The sequence below is a fragment of the Bufo gargarizans genome, chromosome 10, assembly GCF_014858855.1.
Source record: "Bufo gargarizans isolate SCDJY-AF-19 chromosome 10, ASM1485885v1, whole genome shotgun sequence".
NCBI classification, from domain to species: Eukaryota; Metazoa; Chordata; class Amphibia; order Anura; family Bufonidae; genus Bufo; species Bufo gargarizans.
Window position 1 is genome coordinate 124,375,238 of NC_058089.1, and position 24,899 is coordinate 124,400,136.

General features: G+C 43.9%; 1 protein-coding gene across 1 annotated transcript in view; it reads left to right on the plus strand.

Annotated features, from left to right (window-relative positions):
* ACTN3 (actinin alpha 3) overlaps positions 1 to 24,899 on the plus strand; it is a 75,356-nt gene that overhangs the window by 31,681 nt on the left and 18,776 nt on the right. Inside the window, exons 2-5 of the mRNA XM_044269664.1 lie at positions 7,147 to 7,261; positions 11,428 to 11,547; positions 15,971 to 16,057; positions 19,490 to 19,577. Of these exons, the coding sequence (XP_044125599.1) occupies positions 7,147 to 7,261; positions 11,428 to 11,547; positions 15,971 to 16,057; positions 19,490 to 19,577 (410 nt within the window). The remainder of the gene's footprint in view (positions 1 to 7,146; positions 7,262 to 11,427; positions 11,548 to 15,970; positions 16,058 to 19,489; positions 19,578 to 24,899) is intronic.

The window sequence follows — 24,899 nt, forward strand, 5'->3', positions numbered from 1 at the left end:
AGTACATAAAATTTATCTTCTTTGCCCTATTTGACCAATATTTGGTCAGAAATGAGATTTGGGACACAGAATAAGGCTACTTTCACACTCGCGTTTGGTGCGAATCCGTCATGGATCTGCACAACCGCATGCATCCGTTCAGATAATACAACCGCATGCATCCGTTCAGAACTGATCCGTTTGTATTATCTTTAACATAGCAAAAACGGATCCATCTTGAACACCATTCAAAGTCAATGAGGGACGGATCAGTTTTCTATTGTGCCATATTGTGTCAGCAAAAAACGGATATGTTTGGCTCAGTTTCGTCAGACGGACACCAAAACGCTGCAAGCAGCGTTTTGGTGTCCGCCTCCAAAGCGGAATGGAGACAGAACGGAGGCAAACTGATGCATTTTGAGAAAATCCTTATCCATTCAGAATGTATTAGGGCAAAACTGATCCGTTTTGGACCGCTTGTGCGATCCCTGAACGGATCTCATAAACGGAAACCAAAACGTCAATGTGAAAGTAGCCTAATGCTGGTGGTGTCCAAGATGATGTCTATCAAATATAATGTTTAGAGCAGCAATCAATACCGTGTAGACTTTAACTGGAATGCATCAGCCCATCCTCGGATCCACCTCGGTCATGCGATCAGCATACAAAACAAATTGACGGCAGCATCTCCAGAAGTGAATTTTATTTACAGTGGGTCCATGAAAAAATGTGCAAATAATGCCAGAAAGTGCAATGTTTCGACTACATAGTAGTCTTTTCAAAATATTTAAGCATTTGTTCCCTTTTACTAGCAGCTTAGGCAGGGAGCTAAATCGCCTTCAAGAGATCAGTCCTGTATGGAGACTTATTGGCAATGCTCCATGGGAAATGAATATGAAAAGAGGTATCTCCCAATGAAGAGAACCATCTCACCAGCGCCACCTATTGGAAGTGGCCCCCTATTAGTCAAGATCTGACTTTCCAACAAGCCCTGGAATTTGACAAGGGAACATAGCTTGGCTTTATCTGGCTTGGCTATATTCCCTTGCCAAGTCCCAGGGCTTGTTGGAACGTCAGATCTTGATTCATAGGGGGCCACTTCCAATAGGTGGCGCTGGCGAGATGGTTCTCTTTATTGGGAGATACCTTTTGCACATTCCCTTTTACTATAAAGGGACTGGAATGGTCTTGTACTGGAGCTCCGTCTTTGTCTATGGTTAGTATCAGGGAGATTTTTAGCAAGTAGCAGATGTAAAGAGGCAGCTTTATTGCAATAAAAATTACAGCTGTAGCACAAAATTAATTGATGTTTAATATGTTAAATGTCGATAAGCTACAACTCCCATCGTGTAGCTATGGCATGACTCGTGAAAACAACTTGTGCAGATTGCAGCTTGGTTTTATCACCATATATTTGACAAAAAGCTGACAGGTGCAAAGAAGGTAGCGGCAATTGAAAATGGAGCTCATGTAGGAAAGCCTGTCCGAATCTGTGTCCAGGGCAAACCAACTAAGACGCATCCCCCCATTCACTGGACGGTGCCTTTACTTATCCTCAAGACTGACCCTCACAACTGCCATAATGGGTCAACCGATGTACAGTACATAAGCACACACTGTATTTATGGAGACCACATCAAATGGATATACTGTTTATGGGCACTTTAACTGGTCGTAGTCACTGACCTAAAAGGATATTCCTGCTTAAAACACAGGTCCTTGAGCTGTCCTCTTCTGTCAAGTTGTTAAAAGACATGTCTTAGTTATATTCTGTTTCAGGGAAAGTTGGGTGATATAATCTAACCATACTGTAGCTGCACAGGGGATTAATCACAGTTTTCTCTGGGTCTAGTATGACTACTGTGCATGCACCAACTACGGGATCCTCCATCCTGAAAAGGAGGTGCTCGGCTTTGCTTGGGTGGAGGATGAGATCATTGGTCTGTGCATAGTAGTCATCTATGCAGATACTGTACACTACGATGCAGGCATACGATTACAGGGTCAGGCGAGATGTCTGCCCTGTCAATCATGGGCTTGGGGGAGTAGCTCTTAGTGCAGACTGGAGGAGCTCAGCTGCTCTGCGGGACTCGGGGCCACCTCTCAGTTCATCAGAGTCCGAATATATATTAATAAAAAGTAATTTTTCTCAGGAACGGTGCAATGGAAGAACATAAATGAGGTATGGGTTTACGTAGCAGGATCAACCCTACCAGGCATTATACCTGGTTTATTAGGATTGATCCTGCTGACAAATGTTCTTTAAACTCTGTTTCCTTGTATGATCCACAACTGATTTTGGCTTCAAATATTATTAAAAAAACTCTCTACCTGAGGCAGCACCTCAAGCTTTACAATACGTTTACAAATTCCTCATCATTGCTTAATTTGGCAGATTTCCTTTTAGAAGTATTGAAAAGCTGAGCGACAACTCTTATCAGACCTGTAAAATGGCCACAATGGCTGCCACTGGCTTTTCCACAAAAAAAATCTATAGGTGGCCATACACGTTAGGTAGAAGTTGGTTATGGTTGAGCAGTTGAAGAACAATTAAGTTGCTGAAAGATCATTTTGCCTAAGGCACATTCTAGTCCATATCGGCCGTTACCATTCTTCATACTGCCCATTCATGTTCAGTGACACCGGGCAATGGCCGAATTATATTTTTGGGAATATTCTTTCAAAGAAAGATCTTTCATCCAGGAACAATCTTTCTTTGAACAAAAGACCTTTCATTGGCTAAAAATGTCAAACATGGCCCACTTCTTTTTAGACGATAATGGTCTGTGATCAGCCGGCTAAACGACCTGATGAACATTCATTTTGATTTAAATTGTCCATTTTGATCAACTTTAGACTATTGTGTATGCCGACCTGAAGAATCTGCTAAATAAAATAAAAAAACTGAAAAGAAGAAATACGTCTGTGAAATACAGATAAAAAAGAAATGTACCCACAGATGAATCAAAGAGTTGTGGTAACATGAGGATTGGACTTCTGCCATTGCTGGTGCTGTTGTTTCAGTTTTTGTCATTAGAAGGCCTAGAGGAAACCAATTCAATAGACGTGGGTTATGTTTACTTGCCCCTTCTATGGGTAAGATAAATCTGTTTCTGCTATCAGGGTATATGGTCCTGATCACCATTCCCATGGTAGTGATCCTGGATGAAGGGTGATAATCCCCCCTGCACAGTATTATTCCAGTCCATGCAGCGATAATCTAGAAGGTATGGAAATTATTTGGACTGTCATGTACACCAAACTCTGGCCATGGTGGGCATACAATGCTGTGGTGGTCAGTTGTTCTGTGCCTCTTAGTCCAATAAATGACATAAGTCAGATTTTGATGAATGACTTAAGCGCATTGATAGTGTGGCTAGAAATACAGTGATTTAAATCTATGCATTGTCTATACAATCGAGCAGTTTTTTATGGCTGAAGTAGAGGTGTCATGAGGTATGCAGTGTCCTAAATAGACCATCTCTGCCATGAAGGCTGCAGGAAGATGTTACCAGCACATTGCAAACAGTAATAGGATCTTCCACCTGTCCTTCCATTTGGTATGGGATAGCCAAGCTCCCTCATTCCAAGATGATGTACAGTGTACATCCCATAAAGCCTCTTTGGGACTCTCCAGGATATCGTTACCCTAAAAATAGCATTCTAGGAAGCTGACAGATCTGTGGGTTTGGCCAGACGCCTGAAAAAAAGGTTACTGCTACTAGTAAGATAGACAAACTAATGGACTGTGGCACAAATATATATCTTTTTTTTTTTAGAATACTAGGACTAATGACGGCCTAATATATATTTTTTTATATCTATGATGGCATTCTGCTAATATAATTTTCTCCATTTAATAATGGATAACTAATAGATTTAATAATGGATAATTAATGGATTTAATAACTTGTAACATCCTAAATATATCAATGTCATATGTCACTGGCTTTAAAGAACATTTTCTGCTACAAAATAAAAGCTCACTAGTAAATATAGGCCCTGCAATTGTCAAGCTGTTAGAGTACAGAGTAGCCATAGACCCTACAGGGAACTTTCTCAGTGGGCCAACAACAAGGGGTCCACTTCAGCCCTCCTCATAGCCGCTGGCCAGGTACATAATGATCTGATGGTCTCAGCATTAATTAATGCTAGGAGCATCAAGTAATTGTGCACCTGGCCAGTGTCCACAGGTGCCATCCTGAATTCAACTGTATTGCTGTCCTCAGGAAGGTGATACAGTTGACTGCCACAGCCAGGGCGGCAGTGTTTTGTTCTGCAATGTGGTATTTGGTTCTTCTGGGGCGGTATATTGCTGGCCTTGCCTACCTGTGGTGGCCTTGCCTACTTCTATCAATTTGGACCTGCCTACAACATGGGGCCACTTTTAGTTTTTTTCCAGGGCCACTTTTTAAGGGTTATTCTCATCTCAGACAATTGGTATATATCGCTAGGATTTATAGCGATATGCCCCCATTGTCTGAGATGAGACAACCCCTTTAAGTTCCCAGTCTGCCCCTGAACTCCACATAATGGATAAAATGCAGTGGAAAATCCACAACAAATATGCAGCACAATATGCATGAATTACATTCCGAGTTTGCTGCGGATATGGGTGTGTGTTCACCCTCTTCATGACGAAGAGAAAAACTTGTGGTGGAAATACACAGCATAAATTGATGCTGCAGATTTTAAATTTGCACTATAGGTCAATTTACTTTTTGCCAGGAAGTGGTTGAAATTTCTATCACATCTCATCCACTTTGCTGATACTTTAAAATCCACGGTGTTTATACCAGATGTGAACATATCCTTAAAGTCCTTCTAACCATGTTTTAGGTAAATCTGAGTGACAGTATTGCGGCACAATCGATCAAGATCAACCATAGTTTTATCAATGATATTAGACCTGCATTCACAGTCGTCAGAAGCTAACAACACAATGATAACTGGCCAATGAAAATGGGCTTTTGTTCAGAGTTGGTCATCTCTAGTATTGAGGATACGAGCTTTGTTTCTCCTATATGAAGCCAGATATTCTGCCCCCTCAGGATAGTGACATACATAAATGTAAACATTTCAGGACTAGAGGGGATATCATAAAGACAACAATCATCATGTAAAGAATTGAATGAATCATGTTGATGTCATTGGGCTTAGCTCCTACTTCTAAGCATATTGGCATGAGAAGGACATTCAGAGCTACAATATGTACAGGAGAAAGGTACTCTAAGTCCTAATATACAATATGAATAACTTTATAATTTTCCTGTGAATTATGCTTTTATGAAGGATGCTTAGAGGTATACAAAAATGCATTGCAAAAATGCAAACATGTCTTCCATGGGAATGAAAATTGCAAAGCTGCCACCAAACACATAAAAACGAACCAGAATGGAGATGAACGCAAACGAATCATAGTCATAACCCAATATAAATCAATGGATACTGATTATAATCTATATATATTAGCCCTATATTTTTTTACAAAAACAAACTTTTGTACATTACCAATAATTTAGTTTCAAGTGCGACTGGTTATATTGGGGGCAATATGGGAAATATGGGAATATCCTTGAAATAATGATTGGTTTGTGGTATTTCCTGTGCATACCAACAACCGCGACATTCGCTTATCTTTTAATTGTTCCCTATCCCAACTATGTATCTGAATAAAAGTGCCAAACCATCTGATTCTGGAATTGGAGCTATGGGATAGGGTGGCATCACTAAACAGCTGCGCACAACTGTCAATGTTGTGGGAAAAAGACCACAGTGCATCGGTAGGGTTTTCCATAAGACCCCTCTCTTGTTAAAGGATAGGTCATCAGTATCTGATCAGTGGGGGCCCGACACCTGCAAACCCTGCCAATCAGCTGTTTGAGAAGGCACCGGTGCTTCTGTGAGCACCGTGGCCTTGTCCATGCTCCATACATTGTATAGCGGCTGTGCTTGGCATCACGCTCAGCCCAATTGAAGTGAATGGGGTCTGGAGGTGTATATAAATATCTGGCTAGGCTGGCTGCAATGAACTGGGGCATGCAGTAGAGGGAGAGAAGCAGCACAGAACATGTAGTTGTCATGAACCAGCGAGTGTGAACCCACTGTGCCACTGACTGGCTATACTCTGGAGGGGCGTGTCTAAGCAACTACCTGGTTTTCACTAGAGCCTCTGATGGTGAGGATAGACTTGAGCCGTTAGGGTAGTTGCCACGGGCTATTCTAGAGCAATCCCAGAGTTAGTGGCAGCCGGTCCAGGCGGACCATGAGGTACCTGAATAGGTACCAAAAGTACAAATGTAGTCAGGTGGGCAGAGACGTTACCAGGAGCAATGGAGCAGAACCGAAGGATAAGGCAGATATGTGGTCAGAAAGGCAATAGGTCAGGGCAGACGGCAGAGGAACAGGTCAGGCAATCCGGATCGGCAACAGGAGAGTCAAAGCAAGCAGGTGGGGATCAGACGATAAGCAGAGTCCAGGAACGAAGTATAGATCAGGAGCACACAAGAGTATCAGGAACCGGCAAACTCAAGGACCTTGACACTGAGGCCTCTGGGAAGGGGGCTGAGCCACTTAAATATATAGAGGAGAGCCAAAGTTGGTCAGCGAGGTCACCTGACCTAACCCACACAGCCCAGGGAGTGATGTGCTCCGCCCTTAGAGCAGTGTAACATGAAACCAGCCAAACTCATGCTCTGTCCAAGGCTGAGTGGAAGCTGTGGAGCGGAATCCTCAGAAGCAATAACACCTACAGAAACAGAGCCCAGGACCACAGTGGTGAAATGGGAATCACTATAGTGTAGAGAGGCGATACTAGACAGCTAATCAGTGTACGCACTTGAGTAATACAGGTGTTCTACCAGCGAAATGCCCATGCTGATTGGCTGGATGTGCCAACTACTCTCTCTCTTGCCGCAGAGAGAGTAGTTGGCAGATCCAGCCAATCAGCATGGGCATTTCGCTGGTAGAACACCTGTATTACTCAAGTGCGTGCACTTATTAGCTGTGGCTTTGTGGCATTGAATTGTGGCATTGAATGTTGAATTTGCAAAAACCATTGTATATTGAAAATACTGCAACATGGGGCCATTGTCACTTGAGGGACCACTTGAAATCAGTTAAGTAATAGGCTGAATAACTCACTCGTCATTCATTTTGTCTCCACAGACCTTCACAGCCTGGTGCAACTCTCACCTTAGAAAAGCCGGTACACAAATTGAGAACATAGAGGAAGATTTCAGAAATGGCCTGAAACTGATGTTACTGCTTGAGGTTATCTCTGGTAAGTGGTAGATGAGGAGACACCTTACTGAAGTGATACAGATAAAGGTGGCCACACACATGAAGGCCCCTTTACGTAGGCCAACTTTGCAAACCATTATAGGGAATAAAACCTGTGTTCCCAATAATTGCCTGTGCATCAAAGGAGGTGAAAGCTTCATTTACATGCAGCAATGACCTCCACTGTATGGGGATCAGTGATGGCCGCTGCTATTTCTTGTCCGCATACAGATTCTGGGCAGCAGAAACACATTCTTTTAGGTGTCTACATCAATGATGCTCTCACCAGATGAACAAGCATTTGCACAGAGCAATTCTGTGATCTTCCAGTGAAGCTCCAGATGGAGGTCATATATGTGCCACTGCAGCCAATCACTGAACTCAGCAGTGACCTGACCCTAAGCAGCATGTGATCGATCGTGCTGTGATAAGTCTGTGTGTAGCCTCAGATTTAGATGTCGTAAAGAGGTATTCCTGCTTTAATGATTACATTTAGGCAGAATAGGCAGTTATATACTTGTATGTACAATTTTGCTCGCAGACCTTTATTATATCTGCACAATAGCCCATTTTAGTCCTGTAAAATGCATCTGTAAGAGATCCGAATAGGATTAAAGATGGCGTCAATCATGTGGCCCCCAAGCCTGTCATGTGACCTCTGGCACTCAGTTAATTGTCCAGATATCTAGCAGGTGAATAGTAGCTTATTGAGATGCAGCACATATGTATGCAGTATATACGGTATTATTGCCTCCTCATCATGTCTGTCGGTGTCCGGGTAGAAGCACATCTAACAATGTTCTCCAGCTCCCCTATATGTGTTATGTTTGTGTGTTTGTATTTTTCTTTTTACAGTTACTTTATTAACAACATGACAACATCAACTAAAGACAGGCAGCCATTTAAAAAAATACTTAAAAACAGGCAGCCATGTAAACACACATACAGTGAAGCAGTTGTTGTAATAGCCACAATGACCACCATTAGTCCTAGGGCCCTCTCTCCTAGTGTCTCAGTTGTATATTAACCAGTAACATTGTCTTGTACATGAACCCTCTGAATTTGAAAGCGCTGCGGAATATGGTGACGCTATACAAATAAATATTATTATTACATAGTTATCCCAGGAAATGTCCTGTGTGCTGACCCAGAACATATATGTCAACTAACAATGTTGCTTACTGAATGTCAGTGAGGTGTCACATCACCAGGGGCGGACTGGGAGCTTAAAGTGGCCCTGGAAAAACCTCTAAAAGTGGCCCCGTTTTGTAGTCGTGTCCAAATTGATGGAAGGCAGGATCGGCAATACCATATTATGGCACATTATACCACCCCAAAAGAGCCAAATACACAAAATACTGCCTCCATCAGCACAAAATACATCCCCAAAAATTACCACTGGCCGGCCGTGAGGAGGGTTCAGGCAGCCCCCTGGGCATCGGCCCACCAGGGAATCTCCCTGTAAGGTCTATGGCCAAGCTGCCCCTGCACATGACTGATGCCACATTTCAGTTAGATAAAGGAGATAAAAAAAGGAAGGGGGGGGTTAATCTCTAGTCTTCCCTAAGGAAGTTCAAGAGTATCCAGCAGGGCGCCAAGGGATGGACCTGCAAATGTATTTGGCCAAGGCAAAAAAGTGATGTACTTTAGTATTGATGCTGTAGTAGGGATATTAGGCTGCCAGGGGGAAAGAACCAACAGGGGAACCCCCTAATTGATGAAGTATAGGCACGCAAGGAAGAAAAAAATGTTTTTCACCCCTTTAGACGGCGCCACCGTCCCTTAGATGAGAAATATGTATTGAAATATCCGCTTAATAATAAGTTATTAGGATTTAAGTTTGCTATGTTATTAAAATTCATATATTCAAAGGCTCAAATAGCGGCTATGATGTTATATTATAAATAATTAATAAAAAAATAAAAACAATTTTAACTCACTTCACCCAGGAGGTCCCGGATGGGATAAACTCAAAACACCCACCGGATCACCTCCTGCGCCTGGGTCGCCTGTAGAATCTCACGAAATGACAGCAGTCCAGTCGAGCTTCTTGTCAAACGTCTTTATTTGAACCACAGGGTGGGGTGAAGGAAATCTTGCTCTACGCGTTTCGGGGTATAAGAGACCCCTTCATCAGGAGCATATGCTCCTGATGAAGGGGTCTCTTATACCCCGAAACGCGTAGAGCAAGATTTCCTTCACCCCACCCTGTGGTTCAAATAAAGACGTTTGACAAGAAGCTCGACTGGACTGCTGTCATTTCGTGAGATTCTACAGGCGACCCAGGCGCAGGAGGTGATCCGGTGGGTGTTTTGAGTTTATCCCATCCGGGACCTCCTGGGTGAAGTGAGTTAAAATTGTTTTTATTTTTTTATTAATTATTTATAATATGACATCATAGCCGCTATTTGAGCCTTTGAATATATGAATTTTAATAACATAGCAAACTTAAATCCTAATAACTTATTATTAAGCGGATATTTCAATACATATTTCTCATCTAAGGGACGGTGGCGCCGTCTAAAGGGGTGAAAAACATTTTTTTCTTCCTTGCGTGCCTACATTTCAGTTAGGCCATGAATGCATTACATAGGACTGACTGATTGATGGGCTATACCATTCTGCTGTGCTGTCAACAACCTGATATAAGAAAGGCATGTAAGCAAAGTTTTTAATATTTCAAAATTGTATAATTTTCTATTATATAACCAAATAAATTAAAAATATAAAAACTGGAATACCCTTTTAAGAACAGTATGTTAATCAGGTGGGAGAGAGCCACAACCTTTATTTTTTATAGAACTGTTATGGTCATGTGATTCTCTTTACAGCTAGGGCTTCCTAGCAACTTGGAGTGGCCCATGATTTGCAGCAGAATTGCCGCACTTTGCGCACAACTTCAATGTTTTCTAATGAGAAATAAATTTGTCAGCGAACTTGCAAAAAAAATAAAAAATCTAAAATGGGCAAAGGTTTTTTCTACAGCATGTTTGCCTGTAGGAAAACACTTAAAATCACATCCAAGTCACTAAGGCCCCTTTCACACGGGCGAGTATTCCGCGCGGGTGCAATGCGTGAGTTGAACGCATTGCACCCGCACTGAATCCTGACCCATTCATTTCTATGGGGCTGTTCACAGGAGCGGTGATTTTCACGCATCACTTGTGCGTTGTGTGAAAATCGCAGCATGTTCTATATTCAGCGTTTTCCATGCAACGCAGGCCCCATAGAAGGGAATGGGGCTGCGTGAAAATCGCGAGCATCCGCAAGCAAGTGCGGATGCGCTGCGATTTTCACGCACGGTTGCTAGGAGACGATTGGGATGGAGACCCGATCATTTTATTATTTTCCCTTATAACATGGTTATAAGGGAAAATAATAGCATTCTGAATACAAAATGCATAGTACAATAGCGCTGGAGGGGTTAAAAAAATAAATATATAATTTAACTCACCTTAATCCACTTGCTCGCGCAGCCGTCATCTTTTCTGTTTCTTTCTTTGCTGATTGCAGTCAAAAGACCTGTGGTGACGTCACTCCGGTCATCACATGATCCATCACATGATCCATCACCATGGTAAAAGATCATGTGACGGACCATGTGATGACCGGAGTGACGTCACCACAGGTCCTTTGACTGCAATCAGCAAAGAAAGAGACAGAAAAGTTGCCGGCTACGCGAGCAAGTGGATTAAGGTGAATAAAATTATTATAAAACATTTTTTAACCCCTCCAGCGCTATTGTACGATGCATTCTGCATTCAGAATGCTATTACTTTCCCTTATAACCATGTTATAAGGGAAAATAATACAATCTACAGAACACCAATCCCAAGCCTGAACTTCTGTGAAGAAGTTCGAGTTTGGGTACCAAACATGCCGATTTTTCTCACGCGCGTGCAAAACGCATTACAATGTTTTGCACTTGCGCGGAAATATTGCGCATGTTCCTGCAACGCACCCGCACCTTTTCCCGCAACGCCCGTGTGAAACCAGCCTAAGACTTTTTGAGTAACTTGTGGAACCGTGGGCCTAAAAGGAGGAACAGCTGTATATTTATGGATCAGTACACTGACTAGAAGTTCATCAGGCTTTGTCCGTTTCCAACCTTACCCATTGTGTCAGAATGTATGAAATGTTGAATTGACCTTCACTGCTCTGTTACAGGTGAGAGACTGCCTAAACCAGACAAAGGAAAAATGCGCTTCCATAAGATTGCAAATGTGAACAAGGCTCTTGACTTTATTGCCAGCAAAGGAGTGAAATTGGTTTCTATTGGTGCAGAAGGTGAGTTGTAGCTCAGAACGATCACTGACCATCTTCTGGTGCCAAATGAAAGCAGAGTTGGATTTGGTGAGGTTATCTGATGTTTAGGTGGTTATACTGTATACTAATCAGAATATACCTGTATAGTTCATACAGCACTTACATAACAATTCCTTCCATTCACATTTTTCATTTAGTTGTGTTCATGAACTGGAGCAGGCAAAGAGGTGGGTGACAGAAATAAATTTAGGGAAGAAACTACTGGCGTAACTAGAAATGACTTGGCCCCAAAGCTAATTTTTGAACGCCCCCCCCCCCCCCCAAAAAAAGTTCTTCACAACCCCCTCCTCCTGCCGTGAAACCCCCACTCCTGAGGCTAGTCAGGATCAGTCTCTCAAATAAGACCCGTCCATTTCTTACAGTCACTGTATATAATGTCATTGTATAATACTGTTGACAATAAAATCTTTTAGTTCTCCTCCTGGGTGGGCCCCTTTCTGAGTTCGTACCCCAAAGCAGCTGCTTCCCCTGCTACCCCTATAGCTACACCCCTGCTTCCTTGTACAACCTCTGCACAGCTCACACATGCCTAGAAGACTCGCCCATAGAAATCAGTAGGGTCCCCTCCTGTCCATTGTGTCTATAGCCCATGGGGCTGCCATAAAGCAATTTTTTTAATGCTGTGTAAATGCTGTTAAGAACAGATTAGACCAGATGGCCGCCCCCATAATCATGTTCAGGAAATAAAATGAAAAATCTACAATCAGAAAATAAAAACAGATTAGAAAAAGGAGATGTGTAACTATCTGGTTTTAACTGGGAGATACAATTATTTGTGACACAGCTCCTTTAAGAAAATTGTTTGATGGCAGCCACACAGGCCATAGACACAATGGTCTGGAGGGGACCTCACTGATTTCCATGGGAGAGTCTTCTAGGCATGATCTGTGACCTGTGCAGAGGACATTAGAATGACATTTTATGGCCAGACCCTCCCTGTGGCAAAGCGTTAAGGGAGAGGTTGGCCACAAAAATGAGTGGAGATTGGGTACAACACGAGTAATGGTGATGCTAGGGTTGCCACCTTTTCTTCAAGCCAAACCCGAACAGAAGGGCGGGAGGGCCCCCTTCCAGCCCCACCCATGTCCCGCCTCCAGCCACGCCCATGTCCCGCATCCACCCCTGGTTGCTGTCACACCGCACCCCTGATCCCGTCACTACAGAAATACAGCGCCCCATACCTCTTACATCCAGTGACATCTCCTTTGATGTAGATGTTCTCTTTCCTCATCTTCTCCTTTCAGACCAGACTGCTCATATTATAAGTCTTTATTATAAGAGAACGGCGGCAGCGGCAGGCAGGGAGGGAGTTATAAAACACACTGTTATGTACTGCTGACATTAGCCCATCGCTAATGTCAGTCAGCTACATAACATAACATTTTTTCTGATGATTGACAGATTTAGAAACCTGTTTAAACACTGTTACATTACACACTTCAAATGTTTTATATACCTTTTTAGAAGTGACTATCTAGGACAGGACTGTCTTGGTCACACAGGTTAAAAAAGCACTGCTGCACTGTCTGCAGGCAGGGCACAGCGGGCGCTGGGCTGGGCACTACTTGGGCAGGCTGCTGGACTGGAGAAGAAGAATTATTTCTCCCATGGAGCTCCCTGCCTCTCTCTCTCTGATGTCACTTCCTGTGGACCTGACTTCCTTATCAGAGAGAAGGAGGGAGGGACTGGGAGGCAGGCAGGGGAGGAGCAAGGAGACCGGAGACTGAACAGTGAACACAGCGCTCTGACTCTGAGGCTGCGCTGTACAGTCACTGTAGACTGTAGAGGAGGGAGGGACTCGGGGAGCGCTGCGCTCAGCTGATCACCCGGCCACCGCAGTAACAACTTATCCGATCAGATCATCGGAGTCTCGGACCGTCGGACTTCCACAGTCCACATTAGTGCTCATCGCCAGCTGTCAGTCAGGTGAGACGAGAGTGCAGTTTGAATGAATCCTGTGCCCCGGTCTAAGAAAGGCTTGTACCCGGGCACAGGATTACAAACCCGGACTGTCCAGGTCAATCCCGTACGGGTTGCAACCCTAGGTGATGCCCTTATTGCACCAATGGTCTAGTTTGCATATTAAGAATAATTATCATAACTCATTAACGGAGCCTCAGATCAACCCAAAAAAAAAAAAAGAGTTTTAGGCCTCATACACACGACCGTATCTGCTTTTCGGTCCTCAAAACACGTATCCACAAGACACAGATGATGTCTGTGTGCCACATGACAAGGTCACGTGGCTGCTGTACAGAACTGGGATGGGCAGCATCTATGGACTCATTTGGAGATGAGCAAAGGTATCTAAAATTCTAATTACTTAGCCACAAAGCACATTTCTTTGTATATAGCAGGCACAATGACGTGGAACAGCAATTGCGATTCACCCCCCTGTCATTAAACCTCTCTGATTGCGGCATCTGAGGTCCATATTAAAGCATTTTACTGTTTGCAAAAAAAAAAAATTTTTTTATCATACTTACCTCATCCATTTGATTACGAAGAGGCCGCCGGGCCATCTTGCTTGAAGATCCAGGGTGAAATCTTGCATTTGATGACGTCATCACGTTGGCCGGCATGGTGACATCATACTTCACCACGCACAAGATTTCACGCGGGATCTTCAAGCAAGATGGCTGTGGCAGCTCAAATGACGAATTGAATTTCTCCTGAAATTCGGATCAAAGTCCACTTCGTGAACCTCGATTTTCTCAATACTAGACTCAATGCTCATATGCACCCATGGCCACCCAGATGGACATTAGAAATAATAAAAGAGATGAGAGAACATCGAAGAGGAAAAGTGCACTGCGAACACCATATGTTAAAAATATCAGCTTTATTGCACATCTTAGGTGAAAATAACACATATTTGGTAAATACTTCAAACACCACATGACAAGACACCTACTACGGCCAAAATAACACAGTTGGACAAATGCGTACACGCCATAAAATGCAAGTACCATAAGTAACAAGGCCACAATGGAGGAATACAGATATACAGACCCAGTAGGCGCCACAAACGTGTTGGGGCTGGAGTTTGCGGCACCTACTGGGTCTGTATTTTTAAAAGGCCCATTTTTTATAGGTGTTTCATTAAAAATAATAAAGTTCACAGATTTGAAGGTAACAATTATTTTAACTCATACAACATAATCAAAACAAGCAAAAATAATGAAAGGGGTATTTCCATTTCAAATATACAGTCAGGTCCATAAATATTGGGACATCAATACAATTCTACCATTTTTGGCTCTATACACCACCACAATGGATTTGAAATGAAACAAACAAGACGTGCTTTAACTGCAGACTGTCAGCTTTAATTTGAGGGTATTTACATCCAAATCAGGTGAACGGTGTAGGAATTACAACAGTTTGCACATGTGCCTCCCACTTGTTAAGGAACCAAAAGTAATGGGACAGAATAATAATCATAAATTAAACTTTCACTTTTTAATACTTGGTTGAAAATCCTTTGCAGTCAATTACAGCCTGAAGTCTGGAACGCATAGACATCACCAGACGCTGGGTTTCATCCCTGGTGATGCTCTGCCAGGCCTCTCCTGCAACTGTCTTCAGTTCCTGCTTGTTCTTGAGACATTTTCCCTTCAGTTTTGTCTTCAGCAAGTGAAATGCAGCTCAATCGGATTCAGGTCCGGTTATTGACTTGGCCATTGCATAACATTCCACTTCTTTCCCTTAAAAAATCTCGTTGGTTGCTTTTGCAGTATCCTTTGGGTCATTGTCCATCTGCACTGTGAAGCGCCGTCCAATGAGTTCTGAAGCATTAGGCTGAATATGAGCAGATAATATTGCCCGAGGCACTTGTGATATGGAAGAGGCGGTTTCCAGCAGCTACATAGAAATCATCCGGTTACGTAGTCCTTGAAACAGAATGATATTCACATCTTTATCTGCTGCGTGAAAAACGCATTGCATCCGCAAGCAAGTGCGGGTGCGATGCGTTTTTCACTGATGGTTGCAAAGAGATGTTGTTTGTAAACCTTAAGCTTTTTATCACGCACGTGAAAAACGCATCAAAATGCATTGCACCCACACGGAAAAAACTGAACAACTGAACGCAATCGCTGACAAAACTGACTGAACTTGCTTGCAAAATGGTGCGAATTTCACTGAACGCACCCTGAACGCATCAGGACCTAATCCGTCATGCTCGTGTGAAAGGGGACTAATGCTGCACAACCCATTTAATGCCTTGGCCATAAGCTTGTACACCCAGAAGGGTCATGAAGATAAGAGATGAATGACTACAGCAGCTCATATTTCCATGACAAATTCCCTATGGTAAATTTGAAGAACATGTACTGATGGAATCAAATGTATTGTTTTCTAATGTACTGCATCCTTTCTACAGAAATTGTTGATGGAAATTTGAAGATGACCCTGGGTATGATCTGGACTATTATCCTGCGCTTTGCTATTCAGGACATTTCAGTTGAAGGTAAATATAATACATTGCACTCGCCATTATTAAGGACTGTTCATATCTGCATTGAAGGTGCCGTTAGAGGCCTCCATTCCAGATTGTGTCAAAAACACCAGAAAACATAGAACTGTATGCTGCGCTATTTTGTCCGATAAAATGTCAGTCTTCCTAACGGCAACCAGGAAGACCCTATTATGGTCAATAGGTTCTATCTTTCACCATTAGTTTCAGTTATGTGCCAGATATGGCACTTCACATTTTTTCATTGTTCTGCTCCTGTAGCAGAACAATGAAAACAAAAACCCTGCTGTGAAAACTGCTTACCTGATTTTATTGAACTATTTTATATACTTTTCTGTTAAATGCTTTTATACAACTGTCGATTATGAAGGTTAAACTCATGCCAGACACGTCTACCACTGATCACTCATACATTTTCTTATTAGACTTTGATTATGCACAGTCGATTCACATTATGACCACCAGCTAATATCTTGAGTAACCACCGACTCACAGACAGCAGCTAGACTGGTAGGTTACCACAGGTATCTAGAGACATGGAGACTACAGTGCATCCCACAGCTGCTGGAGGGTCCATGGGAGAGGATCCACAGACTTGGTTTTGGTCCCACAGATACTTAATTGGGTTCAAGCATGGGGAATTAGGGGATCAGGGTAGTACTTGGAAGTATTGCTCTTCCAACCAATGTAGGACATTTCTAGCCGTGTGACATGTCGCATTGTATTGCTGGAAAATCCCATCCACCCCACGGAAGACAATCAGCATGTATGGGTGTACGTGATCTGCAAGAATGGATTCATACCCAAATCAGTTGAGAGTGCCTTCCACATAGTTGAGTGGGTCCAGAGAATGCTATGAAAATATTCCCCAGACTATAACGCTGCCACTACCAGCTTGTGTTCTTCCAGCAATGGTTGCTGGGTGTTTGTTCTCTTGCCTGACATGCCAACGTCTAGCCGTTTGATGAAGCAGAAAACTGATACTGCTGCGAAAATGGAAGCCTTTTCTGCTGATACAACTTTGTTAGCAGAGGTGCAGTGACATCTGTCTGCTTTGAAGCCCCATACACAGTAGGGTTCGCCGAACTGTTATTTAAGACACATCTCTGGTAATACCATTTGTCCACTCATAATACACTTTCACCACACCAGCACGAAAACACTTCACAAACTGCACAGTTTTAGAAATTCTGCCAAACTTGGCGTGAACACCTTATATACCCACCCAAGGATGTGTGTGCAGACATCCTATCACACATCTTATATACCCACCGAGGGATATGTGTGCAGACAGCCTGTCACACATCTTATATACCCACCGAGGGATATGTGTGCAGACAGCCTATCACACACCTTATATACCCACCAAGGAATATGTGTGCAGACAGCCTATCACACACCTTATATACCCACCGAGGGATATGTGTGCAGACAGCCTGTCACACACCTTATATACCCACCGAGGGATATGTGTGCAGACAGCCTGTCACACATCTTATATACCCACTGAGGGATATGTGTGCAGACAGCCTATCACACACCTTATATACCCACCGAGGGATATGTGTGCAGACAGCCTATCACACACCTTATATACCCACCAAGGAATATGTGTGCAGACAGCCTATCACACACCTTATATACCCACCGAGGGATATGTGTGCAGACAGCCTATCACACACCTCATATACCCACCAAGGGATATGTGTGCAGACAGCCTATCACACTCCTTATATACCCACCGAGGGATATGTGTGCAGACAGCCTATCACACTCCTTATATACCCACTGAGGGATATGTGTGCAGACAGCCTATCACACTCCTTATATACCCACCAAGGGATATGTGTGCAGACAGCCTATCACACTACTTATATACCCACCAAGGGATATGTGTGCAGACAGCCTATCACATACCTTATATACCCAACGAGGGATATGTGTGCAGACAGCTTATCTCACCTTATATACCCACCGAGGGATATGTGTGCAGACAGCCTGTCACACTCCTTATATACCCACCAAGGGATATGTGTGCAGACAGCCTATCACACTCCTTATATACCCACCGAGGGATATGTGTGCAGACAGCCTATCACACTACTTATATACCCACCGAGGGATATGTGTGCAGACAGCCTATCACACACCTTATATACCCACCGAGGGATATGTGTGCAGACAGCCTATCACACTCCTTATATACCCACCAAGGGATATGTGTGCAGACAGCCTATCACACTACTTATATAGCCACCAAGGGATATGTGTGCAGACAGCCTATCACACCTTATATACCCACCGAGGGATATGTGTGCAGACAGCCTATAACACACCTTATATGCCTACCGAGGGATATGTGTGCAGACAGCCTATCACACACCTTATATACCCACCAAGGGATATGTGTGCAGACAGCCTATCACACACCTTATATACCCAACGAGGGATATGTGTGCAGACAGCTTATCTCACCTTATATACCCACCGAGGGATATGTGTGCAGACAGCCTATCACACACCTTATATACCCACTAAGGGATATGTGTGCAGACAGCCTATCACACCTTATATACCCACCGAGGGATATGTGTGCAGACAGCCTATAACACACCTTATATGCCTACCGAGGGATATGTGTGCAGACAGCCTATCACACACCTTATATACCCACCGAGGGATATGTGTGCTGACAGCCTATCACACACCTTATATACCCACCGAGGGATATGTGTTCAGACAGCCTATCACACACCTTATATACCCACCAAGGGATATGTGTGCAGACAGCCTATCACACACCTTATATACCCAACGAGGGATATGTGTGCAGACAGCTTATCTCACCTTATATACCCACCGAGGTATATGTGTGCAGACAGCCTATCACACACCTTATATACCCACTGAGGGATATGTGTGCAGACAGCCTGTCACACACCTTATATACCCACTGAGGGATATGTGTGCAGACAGCCTATCACACCTTATATACCCACCGAGGGATATGTGTGCAGACAGCCTATCACACACCTTATATACCCAATGAGGGATATGTGTGCAGACAGCCTATCACACCTTATATACCCACCAAGATGGCTCACCACACATGACATCCTTCATGAGCTAAATGCTGCTGACATTGAAAGTGGGAAGTGGTCATAATAATGGGACTCGACCATGTATGTTGCACTGATTGGAGTGATTATAGTGGAGTGGTGACTGTCAAATATATTAGTGTGTAAAATTCATGCTCTCTGTATGATGCTCTACACTTATTTCTGTTAGTTGTCCTTTTTAGATGTGCCAAACCAGACATAAGACATTAAACTCATGCGGCTTAGGTTATTTTCCCAACCTAAATAGTTCTTAGGGTGATCCACCCTGCTCATGTTTCATATTGTAATATAACCTTATTGTGTTCAGAAACATCCGCTAAGGAAGGATTGCTCCTCTGGTGTCAAAGGAAGACTGCTCCTTACAGGAATGTCAATGTGCAAAACTTCCACATCAGGTAATGTAAGATGAAAGAAAAGCAAATGTCAAATATTTTGCAGCAATATGAACATTTAGAAAGGAAGCAAGAAGTGTAAGTCCAACTGCTAACTTGACAACGATGGAGTGCTAACCACGGAAGATCCCTCAGCAGTGTGCCAGTCCTACAGTAATTGTGAGACATAATGGGATGTAGACCCTCACGGGCCCCACAGACACTATAATACAAGCTTTTAATATTTTACCTGATCATTGCAAAACCTTATTTATAAAGCTATACAAGCCCTGGAATAGAGATGATTCATACGAACTGATTTGTCTCATCAAGAAGAGTACTTCCTGTGTGAGAGGCTGTCTCTGCTGCTGAAGAAGCTCCCACTACAGCTTGATTGACAGGGCCAGACATCTTGTCCAGCCCTGAAAATCCTGCACATGCGCTGCTGCTCCAAGTAGCCGCGCAAATGCACAGGCTCTACTTCCGCTACTGGAGCAGCGACTATGCATGAGCTGCTACACTTTGGGTAGTGGCGCATGAACAGTCGCTGCTACAGAAGCAGAAGGTTATCCTCTGCACTTCTGCTGATACTTAGAGCAGCAACACAAGCAGGAGATTGTCAGGGATAGGTGAGATGTCAATCAAGCGGCAGGAGGGCCTGCTGCAGCAGTGGGGACCCCCCTCGCAGGTAAAGAACTCCTGGTGATGAGACAAATCGATTCGCTTATCGCTATCCTGGATGTAATGATCCTGTAAGGCTACTTTCACACTAGCAGCAGCCTTCTCCGGCAGGTTGCCTGCTGGATCCGTGCTACCGCTAGTGCACCCTGCCGCTGGAAGTCTGCTCTGGCCCCATTCACTATAATGGGGGCAGGCCGGAGGTCCAGCCGCACCACTGCAAACATGCCGAGAAGCAGCCGGAATAAAACTACAACATGTCTTCTAATTTACAAAACTATATATCAGCCTGCTCTGCTCCTCCTGCTCTATAACACGCTGCCTGCAGACTGCGCTGCTATTTGTGGTGACAGGTTCCCTTCAAAATCAACCGGTTCGTTGTTGCCACAGATTAGATCCATTGTGTTACAATGGGCCTAATACATGTGCAGGTCCACTAACCAATCCATGGCAGAAATCCACGTTTTAGTTTCCGATTTCTGCCATGGAGTTTCTTCAGATCCGTACCCTGTGGGCAAAGCCTAAAATTGCCCTGTGTGAATAAGGCCTTATAGATAGCTGTGCTGGATCCAGTAACTGTTGTAGAAGTTCTTAGCCCATGTATATTCATTCTTACTGTGCTTTGTGTCTACATATACATTTTTGGGAGAAATTCTCCTTTAACTGTTTCAGACCTTTTACACAAATTGTGAGTAATTCAACCAACATTTACCTCTCTATACAAAGCGGCAGATTTACAAGGTGCCAAGACTCTAAACTCTTCACACATTCTTCCTTCCCAATAACCAGGATCAAAGACGGCTTTCCATTCCCGTCCTGATTTTGGCTGCTGTAATAAGCTCTGCCCTCTGACAGCCGTCTCTGGAATTTGCTTATGAGAGGGAACTACAGAGCGCATCTGCTGACATCAGTCAGGACAACTATTTTTACCCCACACTGTAGCTAATGTCATTCTCTTTATATCAGGGATGGCAGAAAACAAGTCAAATATGCAGAACTTTTCAGAGCCTAATATTTCCTATTGAGAACATTCCTGAGGAACCTAATCAGCATTTAGATTAACTAAACTGTGCCCATGGGTCCTGTTTGATGGGCCACGCCAATCGATGACATAAGTCAATTGCCACTCGTTTAAAAGGTCTTTCACAGGACAGATGCAAGAATGATCACTATTACGATTGTTCGGGCCCCATTCATTTGGCATATTGCATAGCTGCACACATATTGTTTACACATGCAAATAAGGGTGTTGCACGAAAGAAGTATGAGAGTTTGTTCCCAATAATTGGCTCAATCTTCAGCCAATCAAAAGGGGTTGCCTGGCTGTGGAAGGGTTGGATTTCTTTAAAAACAGCTTAGAGTGGTATAAAAAAATAAAGGAAGGGATACTCACCATCACTGGTTCTTCAGCACCTATAGGTCCAAACCTGACACCTAGGAATCTCTGGCATTTCCTGAATGTCAAGCCAGGATCAGGAAGTAGAGACCATCAAGGACTCACTAAGCATCGAAATGGTGGTGAGATTAGTGAGGGTCAGTATGTCAGTATCCCTTCTTTTATATCACTCCAAGCCATTTGTAAAGATGCCCCCTCCCCAGGCGCAAACCCTTCAAGGGCTGGATCCTCATAATGAGAGTTACTGTGTTAGAACGCATTATGTTAATTAAAGGGGTTGTCCAAGATAATTCGAAATTTCAGACATGTTCCCAAATGCCATAAAATAGAACTATGGTATACTTACCTTTTTGTCTGGCATCATTCTCTGTGGGATAGAGGAGATAAAAATAGAAGGGGGGGGGGGGGTAATCTCTATTCTTCCCAAAGAAAGTTCGAGAGTATCCAGCAGGGCGCCAAGGGAGGGACCTGAAAATGTATTTAGCCAAGGCAAAAGTGTTATGTGTTTTCGTATTTTTGCTGTTGGAGGGATATTAGGCTGCCAGGGGGAAAGAAACCATCAAGGGAGTCCCCTAGTGGATGAGGTATAAGCACAAGAGGTAGAACAAAAAAAATGTTTTTCACCCCTTTACACGGCGCCACCATCCCTTAGATGAGAAATATATAATAAAACTTTCACTTTTTGATAAGTTATTAAAATTCAAGTTTAGTGTGTTATTAAAATTCCTAGTACATATATTCACAGGCTCAAATGGCGGCTATGATGTCATATTATAAATAAATAAATGAATGAAAATAAAAACAATTTTAACTCACTTCACCCAGGAGGTGCCGGATGGGATAAACTCAAAACACCCACCAGATCACCTCCTGCGACCCACATTCTCTGTGCCACCAGTCCGGTCCTTCTCCCGCTGCTTATTTTTAGACTGCAGTGGTGACATGCAGGTATACAGCACATGACTCCTGCAGTCAATCACTGTCCTCAGTGGTATACCACCAAGAACAGTGGTTGGCTGCAGTGGTCAAGTGCCGTATACTTGCATGTTGCAGTTTTCTGCTCCAGAAAAAGATGCACTTATACCATTATTTTTTATCTTACGGCATTCGAGGCATGGCTGAGATTTTTGACTATCTTGGACAACCCTCTTAACATTATACCGATGCAGCAATCTTTTGCTTGACACTTAAAAGTTAAAAAAACATTTTACATTTTAATGACTTTTTCTGATTTCATATGACATTGTGAACCTGTCATCAACTTTATGCTGCCAATACTAACGGCAGTATAAAGAAGAGACAGGTGAGTTGATTTCAGCGGTCGGTCATTTATAAGTTAAAAGTAAGTGGTTGCCGAGAACCAACATCACAATCGTTGCAGACTGGGCCTGGAAAAGAGTCACGAACTGAGAAGTGTCATTCATGAATTCTTGCTCTCCCTGTCCACCTGCTAATGAGTGACAGTCTTCTACTGTCAAGGTCTTACCTTGTCCTCATGGTGGCTGCCATTTTGGACATGTGCAGACTGCAGTCTCTTATAACCTCTGAGTGCCCAGCTCCAAGAATTTTAAGGCTGATGCCTTGTCGCGCAAGTATTCTGAGTTGTCCAGGGAGGACTCCATGCCGACGCCAGTCATACCTTCCGATCATATCCTGGCTGCTATCCGCACCAACTTGACCTCTCCTCTTGGGAAACAGATCTTGGCTGCTCAGTCCAATGCACCCACAGTGAGACCTGCTGGCAAATGTTTTGAGCCTGAGGGTTTGCGCATCAAGCTGCTGTGCACATACAACAATTCAAGGACTGCCGGTCATCCTGGTAAGAACCAGATGTCCTGGGCTGTTTCACGTCAGTTCAGGTGGCCTTCTCTCCGCACTGATGTTACCGCGTATGTGGCTGTGTGTTCTGTCTGTGCGCAGAACAAATTTTCTCGCTGCCTACCTACCCTTGTGTCTACTGCATCCCATTCCCAATGGGGAGTGTCCCTGGTCTCACCTGGCCGTGTACTTTATTGGGGAACCTGCATCCCAAGGTTACAGGGTTATCCTCATGGTTGTCGATTGGTACCCCAACATGTGCCACTGTGTTCCGTTTAAGAAGCTGCCTACCGCTCAGGAGCTGGCCTCTGTGTTCGTCAGAGAGGTCTTCAGTTTACACGGGTTGGCTAAGGAGATTCTCAGACGGCGGGAGCCAGTTTATATCTAGGTTCTGGTGTGCCTTTTGTTATCAGTTGGGTGTTCACTTCTCCTTCTCCTCAGCCTACCATTCACAGTCTAATGGTGCAGCTGAGCGTCCCAACAAAGCCCTGGAGCAATTTCTCTGCTGCTATATCTCTGACCATCATAACAATTGGGTTGATCTGCTGCCCTGAGTGGAGTTTGCCAGGAACTCTGCCATCAATTCATCCTTCGGAATGTCTCTGTGTATGGCAAATGTTGGTTTCCAACCTTCTGTGTTGCCTGAGTCGTTCTTGCCACAGGACATTCCAGCTGTGGAGGATCATCTTCGTGCCCTCCGTTCCTATTGGGTGCGGATTCAAAAGTCGTTATGGGTTTCTGCAGGACATCAAAAGCTCCAGGCGGACCAGAGGCGTTTGCCTGCTCCTTCGTACCGAGTTGGGGAGAGGGTGTGGTTATAAACTTAACCTCAAGGTGCCTGCTCCGAAACTGGCCCCCCGTTTTGTTGGACCTTTTCGCATCCTTCGTAAGGTAAACCCGGTTGCCTATGCCCTTGACCTTCCTCCTGGCATGCGTATCTCCAATGTCTTCCACGTCTCGCTTTTGAAGCCACTGGTTTGCAATCGCTATACCGCCTCACTTCCTCGCCCTCGTCCCATTCCTGTGGGCAATCATGAGGAGTATGAGATTATCAGCATCCTGGATTCTCGTCTTCTCTGAGGTCGAGTCCAATTTCTGGTTCACTGGAGAGGTTATGGTCCTGAGGAACGCTCCTGGGTTTCCAACGTTGATGTTCAAGCACCCGCCCTTCTCCGTGCTTTCCATGCTCGCTTTCCGCAGGAACCGATATTATCTCCGTGGAGGAGGGGCCATTGAGGGAAGGGTACTCTCAATTTCTTACCTTGTCCTCATGGTGGCTGCCATTTTGGACATGTGCAGACTGCAGTCTCTTATAACCTCTGAGTGCATCATCACTTGCCTGCTGCCTGGGCGTCGCACAGTGATGATGTGGCAACACCTGACTATATCAGTCTGCTCAGGCTTCAGGTTCATTGCCCTTGTGTTTGTGCTCCAAGGTGCATATCTGGCAGTCT